Genomic DNA, 16,963 nt, shown 5'->3' on the forward strand with positions numbered 1-16,963 from the left:
ATGTTTCAATCATGTTTGTGGTCATCTTCAGGGCTCTGGAAGATCAATAGTATTGAATGAGCTACATAAACAAAAGGCGAGCATTTTAAAACCAATTCGGGAAATCACGAACTTTTTTGAAATAATATAAAAAAGAGCTCTCAAAACTACTATATTTTCATGACATGGATGTGAATAGAATTGTTGGTGTGGTTATCATGTTCTTTTTCATTATTCAATTTTACTAAGACAGCCTTGTTAAAATAACCTGTAAACTGAGGACTGCATTACTTTATTACTTTATGAAGCTCTATTTAGAAAAAGTGACATCAACAGAAAATTTCGGAGGGGTTTGAACCCCTCTGACCCACCAACCAGGTACGGCCTTGTCTGCATCTAACAGTTTACTTCTCCTGAATAGACAATCTCCCAGCATTCAATCACAGATGGCGCCTGATTAGATGAAATTGAAAAACATTGTTTTGACGTTAAAATAGTATTCTACAATTACGTCAATTCGAATTTGTCTAGAGCAGGAGCGACCCCACCTAGATTTGTCATTTGTCATTCAGTAAAAGAAAACCGTTATTTGTAAAGGATTGTACGCGACTACGCGTTCCTACCCTACTACGTCAGAGTTTATCATTTCGTCATCTATTAATATAGTTTGGTTACCTAGAAAGTAGACCTCGACCGATTTTTGTGCGAGTATTATTCCTCTTCGGAGTGGTTTAGGAATTAGTAGTAGTGTCTATTCAGTGTTTAGTAGTTATTGAACAGTAAATATTGAAGTTTCATAAAATTATGGCATCGAAGAGCAAGAGGCAGGGGACGCCGGCCGCGTCCCAAAATATACCACCCAGACCGACAAGCCCATTGAGCCCTACCAGACATTCACGTTTACAGGAAAAAGCGGATTTACAGAATTTAAATGACCGGCTTGCCTGTTACATAGAACGTGTCAGATATCTTGAAAATGAAAACAATCGTCTAACTCGTGAAATACAAACTACACAAGAGACGGTAACTCGTGAGGTTTCCCACATTAAATCCATGTATGATAGTGAACTATCTGATGCTAGAAAATTATTGGATGATACACATAGAGAAAAAGCAAAGCTAGAAATTGATACAAAAAGATTATGGGAGGAAAATGAGGAGCTTCGTGCTGAGCTAGAAAAGAAAAACAAGGGTTTGTTACTCTCTGAAAATTCAGTGAGGATATTAGAAGGCAAATGTAATGATCTACAATTGAAATTCAATCAAGCTAATAATGATGCTAGGAAAGCTATCAGTGATGCAAAGGATTTGGAAAAGGAAAGGGACAAGCTCCGTAAACAAGTTGAGGAGCTACGAAAGAGTTTAGAAGAAGAATCATTGGCCAGAGTTGATGTGGAAAATAATAATCAGAGTTTGAAGGAAGAATTGCTATTTAAGGATCAGGTATGTTCAATTACATTCGTATATGCTACTGATAGAAAAATTTTGCTTTTCCTATCGCTGAACTGTTAGGTCACTGATATAGTTTAGTGCTTTTCATCTATTTGCCGCTTTTAACTGGGTCAAATCTCGTAAGTAGGTCATATTCCTGACATATTGTCTTCTATTCAAGATATAAATGAGTATCACTATTCATTTCCTCACATAAATTTCTATTCTTAAAACTAAGAATTTGAATATGTATATCTCTCTTTTTCGAATGTAATACATTTTCATTGATTGTTAAGTGACCGCAGCATTTCTTCAATTAATATCAACATATAGTTTAAAAATACATTGTGTCAAGAAGTTCTTTTTTTTTGTACATTTCTTTGAAAATTCAATCTGGGTGTTCTTTCCCGACATCTTAGACAAAAGGAACAGAAATAATCATTGGGAAAAATTTCGATTGATTGATGAATTCCTATGAAAATGAAACTGAATTATTTTGAGGTTATGATAGGTCCCCTTGTTTGGTATAGTGGGAAATAACATTTTACATTCACGGTGCTTTTGTAGTAGATATTTGTAATGAATGAACTATTATGTTATTCAAACGCCGAATTGTGAAAATATACGAATTTGACGTCATATTTGTTGTGATGTCAGTGGCGTAGAAATTATTTAAAGAGAAAAAGCTAAAAGCAGCACAGGACGAGTTCAGTTTGTTTTTATCTATAATCTCTAACGGACGCACACTGGAAATTTTTTTTCATCGTTCTGAAATTGGAACTACAATGTTCAATTCTCCAAAAGAAATTTCATCTTTATCTTGGTTGGAGACTCGGTTGGAGACTAGATGCAGAAACGGTTGTAAAGATTTAACGGATGGTCGATGTGGGGAGTCATTCTTATGTTTACATATTACCTATGTATTTATTTGTAGGAGGCAATTTTATTCTCGATTTTATTCCTAAGATTTATTATAACCGAAACGGGGTCACCTCCTACTGCTCACCGACGGTTAAATATGCTAGCAAACTTATCGATTTACCGTGCGTTTCGGTTTTCGTGAAATTTCGTCAGAAACAGATATATACAGGTCGCTAAAAGTTAAAAATAGACGTTAGTAAAATATATAATCAAAGTTTGGTCAATACGACAGAATATTTGATCGATACATAGTATGTAACCATGAAAATGTCTTGTCGGTCAAATAACTTCTTCCTTTGCTTCCACTTACGTAATCTTCCCTATAATAGTCGCTGATGTCATCGGCTCATTTGGGATTCCGAATTTTTATAATCTCTAGGTCGAATTATGTCGGTGGCTCTCAAAATGTTCAGGGTATCGCGTTGGTTGACTCACCGAAATATTTCGTGTCTATTGATTTTGGAAATTAAAACCATACACAATACTCAATGTTCTTTTGTCAAGTTCGAATTATTACAGCAGGGTTATGACTTCTGAAAGCATATTTATTTAAACTGTTGGAGTTTTATGATCTTCCTCTATTTTATTCATGCACAGTATCGAAAAGTTTTCAGTTAGAAAATTTTCAAGTCCAGTTTCATACCCAAATTTAAAGTCAATTCAAGCTCAAAGCTTTCTTTCGTGCCATTTTTAAAAGGGCTAAAGGATGCCTTAAATTTAAGGAACTTTCAGTTTGATTATAACTTTTTTGTCTTTGAAGTTGCAGATGTAATACTTCAACCTTCTACAGGCACTTTTTGAAGAGATTCAAAATGATTTTTCCAGTTCAGAGATGACAAATCTAATAATAGTTTACAATCTCCCTTATCTTTATCAAAGATCACAGGTTTGCAGTTTTGGCGATAGATTGTTGCTTTTTCGTGAAATTTAAAATGGCACAAGCAATTTAAATTTAATAATTTCGACTGAAATTTTCTTTTGCGTCTGATTTTTTTTAAACAAAAAGCAAAAAGTCAAAAACGCCCTCTTTTCAGTTTTTGATAATTAGCCGAGTAATTAGGATATTTATATAATATTGATTACTGGCTTTCCTTCCCGTATGTCTTCGGGTGGTGTAACTAATGAAAAAAATTGGACAACAACAATTCTCGATTTCTCCTTCGCGGAATCTTCTTTTTTTTCTGATCAACTCATTCCGTGACACCTGGACAAATACGTGTTCGAGAATAAGTTCCTCTGTAGGAGGAAAGTATTTTTTTGTGGCCGATACTTGATGAAAATCCATAACTGAACAGAATGGGGAATTCTCCTCAATTTGGGTTATCACTGCATATGCAAGTTTAAACTGAATAATTATTAGTTTCATTCATGATTTTTTCAAATTCACCGCGGAAACTATTCAAAATCATCCTTCAAATATGGGGTTTTAAAATTTAAATCGCTTTGTGCGGAGTTTACGATTTGGCAACAGCGCATACAAGACAATGAAAAGAACAATGTCGGATAAGCTTGTTTATAAAATAACAGCTGTTGATCTACAGGCGCGTACTTAAGGTCGATTCATATTATACGTTCCGCTCAGTTCAGGCCGGCGGAAGGATCATTAGCCGTTGACGGAGGTTGCGTTCATATTATCAGTCACGATCGTCTCAGTCACCTTCCGCTTCGTGTGTCGTGAATCTTCGGTTGCATTCGAATCGACCAGCACTTGACACATGAAGCCTTTCATTTTGATCAAAACAGTACAAGAAGGACCCTAAAATTATTGTTAAATTATCAGTATTATTATTTTCGTTGTTTCTCTTACGTGCCCTATCTCATAGGACGTAAACCCTTTAACTTCTGCTAAAAATAAAATTGCTGCAATTACGTCTGAATGAATGATGTGCTTTTGCATTATTGTTAGACGAAGATGAAGAGGAACAAAAAGTCGGTAAAAAGATTGGGTGTCTAACCAAAATTTGAAAAGAGGAAAGTTGAAGGTGAATATATTGGACATTATAAAAAAAATTGGTCCACACATCATGGCTATTTTAGAATGAACAGGATATAATTTTGATTATACAGGGTAATTCATATTGGGACATGGGCTAAGGGCAGATTGTTTGGACCGAAATATGGCGATAGGACCAAATATACCTCAATAAAATATTGCTGTGGAAAAAGATAGAGGGCGTTAAAGTTGAATTTTTTATGAGGGGACAGAATAATATTTTCTTCAAAGTTCGAAAGTCCTTTATTGAAAGAATTAGAAAAGGCATAGAAGTAGGGGGAGGACATGTAGATAATTTAATTTAAGTTTATTCTTTTTATGTTACATTGTTTTAAATTATGCTTTATCGTCGAAATAAATAAATAAAATAAATAAGCCGTTACTTCAAATCCCCTTCCGATGCTCTGAACTATTCAATTGTGTTTTTCTTAAAAACGGAAATAAAAAATATACAGTGAAATTATCAGCAAAAAACGAAAAAAAAAATCAACTTTAACGCCCTCTATCTTTTTTGCACAGCAATATTTCATTAAGCTTCATTTGGTCCTATCGCCATATTTTGGTCCAAACAATCTGTCCTTAGCCTATGTCCCAATAGTTATGAATCATCCTGTATACTGTGAAAAATTTCGCAATTAATACAAAAAAAAAGTTCAAAGAAGCTTTCACAACAAAGGGAAACCCTAGATTGACTAAGCTGAACTGAGCGGTTGCTTATTCATATTATACGTTCAGTTTCATTCAGTCCAACCACGCCGTTCAGCCCATCCGCAAAATATACAATTAAATATTTTTGGAAAGTCCACTTTATGCCTAATGAATATAGAAAATAATATACAGGTTGTTCCAATTGAAAAAACATGTTTGCTTCACAACCAAAAAACAAAAGGTGCCGGGGAAAACTAACTACGTCACTGGATTACGACAAAAATTATATGGGAATATATTTCAACCTTTACATTTTCAATTTAATGAAAAAGTAGGTGAAAACCCCAATCTTTTTTCTTTAAATAAGAGAGATGTCCCCCCGAAAGCGTTCAAAATGGGTTATTACCCTTTATGTACTTAAGATTAAGATAATCTTTGCTTACAACCTTTGGTTGGGTTGTGAATCACCCGATCCAAAGACTGGTCGAGTGCGTGAGGCCCGTCAACACACCAATAACTGTTTTATTTGGGGCATGGCCCGTATACAGTGTGTTTCATCATAAACTGGACAAACATAATATACCAGTTTTATTTTTCTTTAATTATGTTAAAGGTTCTGCGAGATATTTGGACGGCTGCAGTAAAGAAACGGTTTGATATTTTTCGATTCTGTTTTCATATTCGTATTAGGTATAAAAGGAAGTACAATCGGGAAACATTTCAACAATTTCGGATGAAATTTTTCTTTCGCTGTAGACTGTAGACATGTTAAAAAATATGTAGTTGTGTTCGATTTATAGAATTTTTTTTTTAGGAATTCTTCGAAAATTGTATTAATCCAAAAAATGAAATTCAATTTGGCAACCAAGAAAACAATCACGAACATTGCAGGTTTTCCGCCATTTCGTAAGATATAATACTGATGAACCTTTTTTGTGTAAAAATGTACCTTTTACAAGATTTTTATCCAAAATGCCGAGAATGTTTCAAGACAACTTATGGGGCTTTTTTTCTACGAGTTCCCCCAGTATTACCCGTCACTGGCATGACGTGATATTCATTGTGTACCATTCAAATACAAATATTCACACACTTTCCTCCATTGGTAAAGGCATACATTGAAAATGTTGAATTTGTTGAATTCAATTCAACAGCCTGTATTTCGAAAAAGAAGCGTTTCCAGATGTCTGTTTGGGCGTAGAAAATATCATTTTCAATCTTATTTCGGGACACTATGTTTACGCCTTGTTTTTCACAATTTTCATCATATCAAAACACACTAATTCTGTGTATCATTCCAGATATTCCAACAGCAGCTGACAGAAACCCGTAGAAGTAGACAGATCGAGATAAGCGAAATAGATGGCCGCTTATCGGAGAAGTACGAGGAGAAGCTGCAACAGGCGCTGCAGGAATTACGCGACCAATACGAAACCCAGATGGCGAACAACCGCGCCGAGATCGAGAGCTTGTACGAGAACAAAATCAAGAACCTTCAACTTGCCGCCAACAGAAGTTCAGCCAACGCCGCCAACGCGTTGGAAGAGTTGCGCAACATCAAATCGAGGACCGACGTGCTCAACGCTCGCGCCTGCTCCCTGGAGAACGAGAACGGCATATTGCTGGCGCGCAACCGCGACCTGGAGAAGTTGCTGGAGAGCGAGCGCCTGCGTCATGCCGAATCGATGGCAGCGCTGGAGCGCGAGCTGGCCACGATGCGCGACGAGATGAATCAGCAGTTGCAGGAATATCAGGACCTGATGGACATCAAGGTATCGCTGGATTTGGAGATCGCCGCCTACAGAAAGATGCTGGAATCGGAGGAGGCCAGGTTGAACATAACGCCGCCCGGCAGCGAACGGGCCACGCGGGCGGGTTCGCAACGCAGAGCGACACCTGTCAGGGCGGGATCGAAGCGCAAGCGTACCTTGTTGGAGGAGAGTCAAGATTCCAGCGTTAGCGATTTTTCCATCAACAGGTCCTCGAAGGGGGAAGTTGAGGTTCAGGAGGTTGACCCAGAAGGAAAGTAAGTGTAAAGATCACCTCAAGATTATTTTTTCCTGTACAGGGTGGGCAAAATTGGTGATACCTGAACTACAACTTTTTTACCCAACGAGATAGATGAAAATGCATGGCTCATTAGGGTCGTCTTGTTTCAAGAAACTAATAATGCCATCACCTGCATTCCTCCATCTTCTTTAATTTTTGAGTTATAGGCCAAAATTTGGGCGGATTGAACTTTGGTCATTAACTCCGTTCCTATTGGTGCTAGGATGTTGAAATGAAAACATTATACAGACACTTTTTTATAGCAATCCAGTGGTGTACTATGATTTTTTCCAGCAGGTACATTTGCTGAGATATAACATTGTTTTTTCTTATGGAAGCAGTCGTTGAAAATGACCTAGAAAGAATCGCCATTTTATTCCCGTTTCAGAAATATACATCCTACATCGCCTACAGATTCGTTCAGATATTATGAAAAATATAGTTACTATGTGAATTTTAAATGATTGAGGATTAAGTAGTCACAAAATCATATGTCTCTACGCATGGTTTAATTATTATTTTGCGTTTGAATACTTGATTCAATCCTCCATGGTTTGATCTCGGTTCAGAACAACTCTCAGTTATTACTTATTACAATTCGAAGTCATTTTTGCCGACATTATGGAAATATTCGAAAATAACGATATATTAAAATGTTTTATTTTGGTCCATGAGGATAATAGGACAGCAAGTGATGCATATTTCCATCTTTACCCCGAACGTAATCAACCGAATGTTAGGTATTTCAAATTATTGGCAGATGAGTTAGGCGTGTTTGGTTCTTTCAAAAAGCCACATTCGAGTAAATATGAAAAAAACAACCAAAATGATATAATATATAATACAAAAAAAAAACATTTTAACATCATATTTTTCGTAATTTTCGAATGTTTCCATATTGCTGCAAATAATAACTTCGAATTTTAATAACTGACAGTTATTCTAAACCGAGATCAAACCATAGAGGATTGAATCACGTATTCAAAGGCAAAATAATAATTGAACCATGCGCAGGGACATTATTCTGTGATTCGACCTACTTAATTCACAATCATTTAAAATTCACATACAAACTATATTTTTCATAATATCGAAACGAATCTGAGGGCAATGTAGGATTTATGATATATTTCTGAAACGGGAAGAAAATGGCGATTCTTTCTAGATCATTTTAGACGACTGTATCTGTTGGAAAAAATCATAGTACGCCACTGGGTTGCTATCAAAAAAGTGTCTGTATAATATTTTCATTTCAACATCCTAGCACAAACGGGAACGTAGATAATTACCAAAGTTGAAATCGCCCAAATTTTGGCCTATAACTCAAATATTAATGAAGATGGAGGAATGCAGTTGATGGCATTATTAGTTTCTCTAAAAAAGACGACATGAATGGTACATTCATTTTCCTCTATCTTGTTGGGTAAAAAAGTTTTAGTTCAGGTATCACCAATTTTGTCCACTCTGTACAAAAACCTAACCCATATACAGGGTGAATCAACATTGCCCACTTCATAGGACGGTCCGAAACTGTTGAAACACGATACGACCCTGCTCTTTCGAATCAAATACCCAATTTTTTTTATCACATTCTGAATTAATTTGAAATTCTAATTTCGAAATACAAAACCCAATTGTCTTTATTTATCTGTGTGGCATTTTGACGTAGCTCCTATCTTAAAAACTGTTCTAGATAAATTCCCTATTTTTTATTGAATTCCAGAAGAGTTTTCTAGAATTCTTCAGTTTTTCGGATCTTTATAAAAGTGGTCCGAACGACACTGCAATTTTTCGAAAATTACCTTTGAAAAAATGTCAATAATAGTTGGGGAGCCCACATCGGTATTTACTCGAGCGTCGTGGAGACGTAGTGGATTTTGAAGATTAGGAAGTAGGAAGAAAAAAAGGTTCTAGGATGTATACAGCTGTTGGGAAAGCATCTGCAGGTTCGCAAATATGTAAAAAAAAAATTTCACTTTGCCGATTTACAAGGGAAGATCGGATGCATGAATTTTAACCTTGAAGTGGGGAGACCCTACGCTTCAGCAATACTGCGCTCAGATTTACTACAGTCAAACGAGAATCTGGGCGACCAATCAGATTGGGACTTGCGAACAGAACGAACATCTCTCGTTTTCGTCCTTTCCACTAAACCAGGAAACATTCAAGGGCATTGATACGCAACCGGCCAAAATGATTGAGTGATTCCTCTTGTTGATACTCTTTGATAAATTCATCTTGATCTGAAAGTTGTGGTTGGTCGAGGAAAAATAGTAAGAAATTTTCAAAAGATATGTCAATCGGACCAAAAGGAAGCTACTTTTTCAAGTGATGAACTCGAGGAGCTAGAAATTTACACATGACGTTTTTCTTGCAAGTTTGTCGTCCTCCCACACATTTCAGTCAAGCTTAATTTGTCAGATTTAGAGGATGTTAGCTTTTCAACTTGTGATTTTCCACGTAATCCTAATCTGACATGCTAGAGTGTGTACAGGGTGGGGAACATTTGTTGTCTACTGAAGGGATCTCGAGAACTATGGCAGCTAGAAGAAAACGGAAAGTACCAGAAGAAAGTAACCCCATGAGAAATGTCTTTTTTTTAAGATAAATTTTTCAACACAAAGTTGCGTTTCTGGGCACCACAGTAAAGAATAAATAAAAGTTTTCTTATGCTAAAATAGTCTTCATGGAATACTTCGATAGATATGATGAAACCATATCAATAGCTGCTGTCTTTACTCGCAAAAAAGATCGTAAATATTTCATTTAGTCAATGTTTGAGCGTTCGTTTTGAAAAAAATTTGTATGAAAACTTGAATGTTCAACTATTTCAAAAATGAGTGTTTCTCGTGCACAAATTGTCAACAAAACCTCTTAAATTGAATCTATTCAAAGATTTGAACTGGCCCTAAGATGACTCATGATCTCATGAATGAGATGGAACGACTTCGGTCATTTACAACTGTCAAAGAACGAGTTTATGTCTTGTTCACTAAATAAAAGCCGGTGATTTCTTGAAAACAAATAGCGCAAGAAAACTTCATGTTATACGACTAACGCCGATGATGTATTTATTGAATGTTTTCAGTACCTCATAACTTCAGAGATGAGCCAGTGGCAAGTTTCAACTTTATACTGCCGGTATAGTAAAATGTTCCATTCTTTTCAGATTTGTACGACTGTTGAACAAGAGCAACCAAGAAGTAGCTCTCGGAGGATGGGTGATAACTCAGAGGGTTGGCGAAGAAGAAACTCAATTCAAGTTCCACAGGACACACAAGCTTCCTCCAAATGAAACTGTTACAGTTTGGTCTTCCGATCTCAATAAGGATCACGATCCTCCTACACAACTTGTCATGAAAGGATCAAAATGGGTCTCTGGTGAGAACATTTTGACCACATTGACCAATAATAATGGTGAAGCAGTTGCAACCTCTGAAAGGTGAGATTTCATTGATATATCGATGTTTAGGTTGAAGGAATGCTTTCTCACATCATTTGGCATATATTAACCTTGTGTGTTTCTTAAATTTCGAAAGTGAAAATAATGTTTACACACTTGAACATCATCATAATATTGATTAAATCAACCACATTCTTATCAATTAATCATTATCATGAAGGTTTTGACAAAATATAACTTTTAATCCGCTGAGAAAACAAAAGATGCGAAGAATAAAGAAGGGAGTTTTTTTGTCTGTAATATCGATAACAAAATGATTGCAGGAAAGGATTGGTAGGTGAGCACTCTCAGATATCCACTTATTTATTTACATTGTTCTGCCAATTTTGAAGTAAATATTATTCATTGGGAAATAATGAAATTTGGTTTGATCAATTTTTCTTGGTATCTTCAGTTCACCAACTTCTATACTATTTGAAATCAAAAAATTAATCCAATTTATAATGTTTTACAATCTCGAAAATTCAATATAAACGCTAAAGAAACTTTACGCATTAATTCACTCAAACATAAAATTCTCAAATGTCACCACTTTTTTGGGTCTCCCAATAGAAGAAAATTCTTTGTCATCCTCTTCATTAACAATCTTTCTGATTGTGGAAATATTCAGCTTAAATATAAGTCGTTTAGATTCAGATGAAACATTATATAAATTCTCTTGCACTGAATATGTTCGCTACCGTCTGCCGTATTGTGAATTTTAGAATATCACGGTATAACTATTTGAATGAGCGGACCTGAATTCTAATTAGCACTTCTTGAAACACTGTCTCTTTTCAATCACTTTCGGCATTTTCGTAATAAAAATTAGTTGTGACAACGACGTTATGACCAACCGATTGCTAAAATAAATAGGTAGGTCTGTAAATATTTTAGGAGGGAAACTTTATCATCAAAAACCCCACCATGGAAACTTTGGCACTAAATTGTGATTAGTTCTCTATAAACGTATAATCCAAGATGGGTGTCCCACCTTGGGACACCCTGTATACAACGCCATCTAAAAGAAATTATCGTTCTATCAATTTTCAATTTTTTTCATGGTAACGGGGCCCTACACAAATACAAAAATCAAATTTCCTAACAGCTCATCGGAGTTATAATGGTTAGTTTATGTAGAGTTAATAAGTAATAATACCTAAGGAGGCCAATCTAATTGGTAGATGGTTCGTATTTGAAATCTGAAAATTAGATTGGACCCTTAGTTACTCTGCATAAACTCACCATAAATGGTGTAACTTAACAAATGTCTTTTTTTATATGAGAGTTAGTGAATAAGTGGGACGAGTTTCAGGGAGTTACACACTGCATGAAAAAATAATGCTATACTTTTGTCAGCAAATTCTCCGTTTACCGAGATTGGGGTTTTTCTCGAAAAGATATCCATATAAAATTTGGTGGTATTTAACAATAGGTGTTGCGAATTTTTTCACACAGTTAAGAATTTTATGTTCATAATTTGCACGCATACGTGTTATGAACTATTTTATTTTTTAAGAAAAAAAATTTTACTCCACTGAAATATGTATTTCGAACTAAAAATCATTTTCGAATTTTTCGGGACCAAAAATCTCTTATACTATTTCTCATACGGGACGCCGTGTATGCAAGAAAACATTAAATAACTTGTCGACATCCCTACTAGCGTTGCTAGTATTGTAGAAATAAAAATTAGGCGTTAAAATATTGAAATGTATGTTCAAGTGAAAGACTTTCTGTATATCACCATTCATTTTCAACTTCGTTTGTTACTGCATCGAGACACATGCTACTTTATCTCAATTCCTAACCTTGTGACTTACACATTAATTTTTCTCCTTAAAAAATACCGCCTTTCCATTCGTCATCTCTGTTCTGCGTATAAAATATTATTTTCGGCCCAACCAAATAAATTTACTGCTCAGCTTGATTCGTATTTTCACACAAATAATCCATTAATGAATTTGACCAATGTTCATGATGCATATTGCTTGGTGATAAAGTAATCCATGATCTATTGTTTGTCATGGTTTTTTCTTAACCGAAGGCACTTCGGGTCCCGAGCTCATTCGGTACTGCAGAAGAGGAGCTTTTTACCTTCCTCCAGAGCATCTCCAGGATCGACTCGCTGGTGAAAATATGGAGTCACTTGTCCACGTTGGTTAATATGGAACAGTTTAAATGACTGTCATCATAGCAGAGCAGCTTACATATTTTGAATTTTTTTCAATGCACACTACGAAAATTTATACTATGCGGTCTCGAGGAACACTATACGTTTCGCATTTAGAAGAATACTTGTTTATTACTGAAGTGTATGTACCATCACAGCAATCGTATAAGTGGTACGACAAATCACTCGATATCCGAATATACGGGTTGTTTCACGCATAGTGTTCCTTAGAAGCATCTGGAGAACCGAAAGAGGAATTTCTGAAAATGTATGGATCAGAATGAACGGGCTGGATCTATTCAACTAAAGTCTCTTCTCGGTGGTTTTGAGGCAAACTATGTTATTTGAAATGGGACGCCCTATATTTTATTAACTACGAAATTTCAACTACACTTCATTTTAATTTTCCCATTCCTGAACCTCAAGGTTCTGGAGATATTGAACCATTCGTCTCTTATTTGTCCAAAAGATAGTCTTGAATGAAGCGTTATAACCTAATGACAAAAATTACAGCACTGAAAATTGTACTATACTCATAGTATGTAGTTGTGGAGCCCGTCGGCTATATCGGGATTTACTCGAGCGTCGTGGAGAGACCTAGTGGATTTTGAAGATTAGATGGTAGCGGTCCTTTGAAAATGTAAAAAAAAAAAATCGTTACTTGAACATACTCGAGCGTGTCAGATTTTCATACTGATGGTTAATCTCGGTGTTCTAGACGTGTTGACCCATTAATCTGACACTAATCAGGAGGGGTTTTCTTAATCTGACAGTTTGAAGATGATAAAAATCCCTTTTTTTATTCATAATAAAAGTTGTAGATAATAAAATTCTACACAACTTTTGTCTGAAGCAATTTTACATACTCTTAACCGTGCTAGAGTTAGGCCCAGTTTCACAATCATTGGTAACCTGTGGTGGTTTATTAACCACTACCTTTGAGTTAACCCAAGGTTTAAAAAGATGCTTGTTTCACAACAAAAAAATGAGTGATGGTTTTTTGACCATCGGTTAAAATTTTTTTCTGAGGGTTGGTAATGTTTTTCGTGTACGATAGATCTACTTTTGGGTTATTTATTACTGACATTTCGTATTTCTGTGAAACAAGAACTTAAGAATATAGAAATTGTTATGAGTATGACAGAAAACGAATAAAACGTATGAGCACCGTACGAATGTTTGATGTTTTGTGCCAATATGAGTTTCATAATTGCCTAAAGGTTATTTCTCGTTTGGATTTTGATTTGAGTGAAGCTGAAGCGTTCGTTTTTTCTTGTGCGAAATAAGAAAAAACAGTGCAACTGTGCTGGACCAAAAGAAATTATTACTTTATTGAAAAATTGAAACAAAATTGAGTTTTGCATTCATAACTTAAAGTTCCTTAAATAGTTTATATCTATCTAGGTGTTTTCCTCAACAATTCTTCAAAAGCCTATTTTTATTGATTATTTATTTAAGTTTGAATTGAGATGCTAGATGAGATCTATTTGAAAAATTCAAATTTCACCACTCTAATTCAACATATTTGCATAATAACTATCCATAAGATTCAGTCTAGTTCTTCTAGTTCTAGTATTTGACAATAATTCTTGATCCCCTATAGGGGGCACAGCAACATTTTGATATGAATTCATGGCTTCTTCTTCTACTCATGAAGGAGGTTGTCCTTCATTTTCATTACAAGTTATGTTATGTAAAAAAACTGTGGACTTAATCATCATCACTGCATCTATACTTTTAATATTCTCATTGAAGGAGCTGAGATTCTTCGATTCCAACTGCCTTCCTTTCCACTGTGTTTCTGACTCTACAGAAGGAATCCAGGTCGACATATTACTCAAAATAATTCCTAGCTCCAAATATTCTGGGCCTCACTATTTCCTTATCACTACTATGAGTATTCACATCATAATCGTCCACGATAATCGTAAATAATAACTAATAAACACCCAATACATGTGAAACGTTTCCTAACCAGTAATTTCGAAGAAATGCTGACTTGCCTCTGACAGAACTCTTTTATCTGTTATCTATGCAGAAAAGCATACGCCACGAAACTTCTATGTCCAGGCAACTCATAGTTAACTCATGAAATTTTCGGGGTTAAGTCAACCACAAGTTTACTTTAGGTCAAACGATAAACCACACTTTGTGAAACAGAATTTTTGATTTAACCCCTGGTCACTATATAACTTTGGGTTAACCATATATTGTGAAACTGGGCCTTAGAGGGCGATAAGGGCGAGAAGCTTAGCCAGGCATGCGAAAGGGCAAGGTCAATGTAGAATCCCAGTCTAATCTACAATTGTTAAAATGACAATGACAATTTCGATATTAGTCACGAAAATTTTAGTGTTGTCTGTGACTGAACCTTAGAATGTACTATTTTCCAACGAGTGAATTTTCGCTTCAGCGTATCGCTAAACACCTCGCATTAATCGCCATATATCTCAAAAACGTTTGAACGTAGAAAAAATTGCTTGGGCCGAAATTTGTAGAAAATGTTATGCTCTATAACTTTTATAATGAATGCGAAAAAGATTTGAAGCCCAGGGAAGGAGATAATTAAAAAAAACTGATTTTTGTGACCTTTATGGCCAATTTTTATTGTTTCGGCTTGCTAAAACTGTCTATTTTTTCTGTTATTCTTGAATCATAAGCTTCAAAATAAGAAAAAACGCCACCGCGCTCGAGAATGTACACGTGACATTTTTTTTTGCAACTTTGGCGCCCTCCCACACATTTTCGACACGCTAAAATTGTCAGATTAAGAGAATATATACTTTTCAACATGTAATTAACCACATATATCTTAATCTGACACGCTCGAGTATGTACGATGATCGTTTTTTTTTTTACTATTCTGACAGGCTGTCCTAGACTATTCCCCCTATATACAGGTCTAATTTTTTGTAGAGGTATTCTACAGGGTCCAAGGTATGTCCCCTTATATTAATCTGACACGCTCGAGTAAATCCGAATTTCCCTCTTCGGCTCCCCAACTATAGAATAAGCATTCATTGATAAACCTTGAAGTTAGTGTATGAGGAAGTTCAGATGGAGCGTAGTTAAAATGTATTGGACAGTCAAGAATGTAATAAAATATAAGGGAACCCATTTGAACTAACAACATTAGTGGTATGACCTACGGTAACACCAAGACGAGAATATTTTAGTTGAATTAATCTCAGCCATTCATTATTTTTTGGAAATAATCTAAATCGGTCTCTAGATACTTCTAGTAAACACTTCGTGCAGCACCCTGTATATAATTTTCCCATGTAAGCAAGCTGTGTCCTTACAACCCAAAAAATCAATCAATCAAAATTACTGAGAAACGCATGTTCTTCATTCAATTGAACAAACTCAATTCAACGGCGTCATTCTCGTTAATGTCGACAGACAATTTATCGATAGGAAAATTTTTATGTGTAGACTTATTCACTAGTGAAACTTTAGGTAGGGGTCAAATATTCAATTGTTATTTACAGGGTGAAAAGGATGGTTTCTTCATCATCATTACGACACAGAGAAATGGGAGGATATATGAGTTCAGAAGAACTACATCACCAGTATGGGGAACCACAAAGGGATGAAAATTGCAGGCTTATGTAAAAGTAGATTTGTAAAGAAGAAATGAAAAACATGAAGGGAGAAAAGGAATAATTTACTTTTTACATTTACATGATTTGATATATTCAGGTACACAGTGTCCATGTGCATTGTACATATATTTCTTGATTTATTTTTTCCCAACGAGATATGTTTATACATTGTTTTTGCCATATATTCATATAACATTTTTTCTTATTATAATTTTTTTTTAATTTATATTTGGACTCATACAAATTATATTCTCTGTAAAGGTAAAACCATTATTATCGTTTTGTTTCATATGAAGAAAAATGGACACTTTGTATATGATACTAATTTTGGCTTCTTCACGGTTAATTCAATATGATTCTTCGAAAAGTAGTTTCTCATCTTAAGAATTGCATTTTCACCTCGTATAATTGTTTAGTTTATTGTATTTGGACTATATTGGAAATAACACTGAAGCAGCTATTAAATTGAACCTAAATGTATTTTTCTATTAAACTTTGATGAAAGTAAGAAAATCTAGTAGTGAAACCTTTTGTTCTAACTTTATCGAATATTTTTAAGAATATACATATTTGTGAAGTAAATTTATAATATGTTAAGACTTACATAGTTTTATTCGATTTAAGATTGTTTTGAAAAACGTACTAAAATTGCTCGACTTTGGTTCCAGATGAATAATGAGAATATTATCAGATTGTCCCTTCAAATAAACAAGTATTTTAAT

General features: G+C 35.1%; 1 protein-coding gene across 2 annotated transcripts; it reads left to right on the forward strand.

The window, feature by feature from the left end:
* The first annotated feature begins 540 nt into the window (after positions 1 to 540).
* LOC123320084 (lamin Dm0-like) lies at positions 541 to 16,963 on the forward strand. 2 transcript variants are annotated; one of them, XM_044907254.1, is made up of 4 exons: positions 541 to 1,422; positions 6,274 to 6,998; positions 10,191 to 10,463; positions 12,511 to 13,297. In XM_044907254.1, the coding sequence occupies exons 1-4, from the start codon at positions 784 to 786 to the stop codon at positions 12,596 to 12,598; spliced, it is 1,725 nt and encodes a 574-aa protein (XP_044763189.1). In that variant the 5' UTR covers positions 541 to 783; the 3' UTR covers positions 12,599 to 13,297. The 2 variants fall into 2 exon arrangements, with proteins under 2 accessions (XP_044763189.1, XP_044763188.1); XM_044907253.1 differs by lacking the exon at positions 12,511 to 13,297 and adding an exon at positions 16,128 to 16,963 and having other exon boundaries at positions 543 to 1,422.

This window comes from Coccinella septempunctata, chromosome 9 (genome assembly GCF_907165205.1).
Source record: "Coccinella septempunctata chromosome 9, icCocSept1.1, whole genome shotgun sequence".
NCBI classification, from domain to species: Eukaryota; Metazoa; Arthropoda; class Insecta; order Coleoptera; family Coccinellidae; genus Coccinella; species Coccinella septempunctata.

What these genes read in the sequence shown, in the direction of transcription:
- LOC123320084 (XM_044907253.1), top strand. Translation starts at nt 784, where the DNA reads ATGGCATCGAAGAGCAAGAGGCAGGGGACGCCGGCCGCGTCCCAAAAT. An exon ending in GAGGTTGACCCAGAAGGAAA is followed by an intron (nt 6,999 to 10,190) that starts GTAAGTGTAAAG and finishes CATTCTTTTCAG; the next exon opens with ATTTGTACGACTGTTGAACA. An exon ending in GCAGTTGCAACCTCTGAAAG is followed by an intron (nt 10,464 to 16,127) that starts GTGAGATTTCAT and finishes TGTTATTTACAG; the next exon opens with GGTGAAAAGGATGGTTTCTT.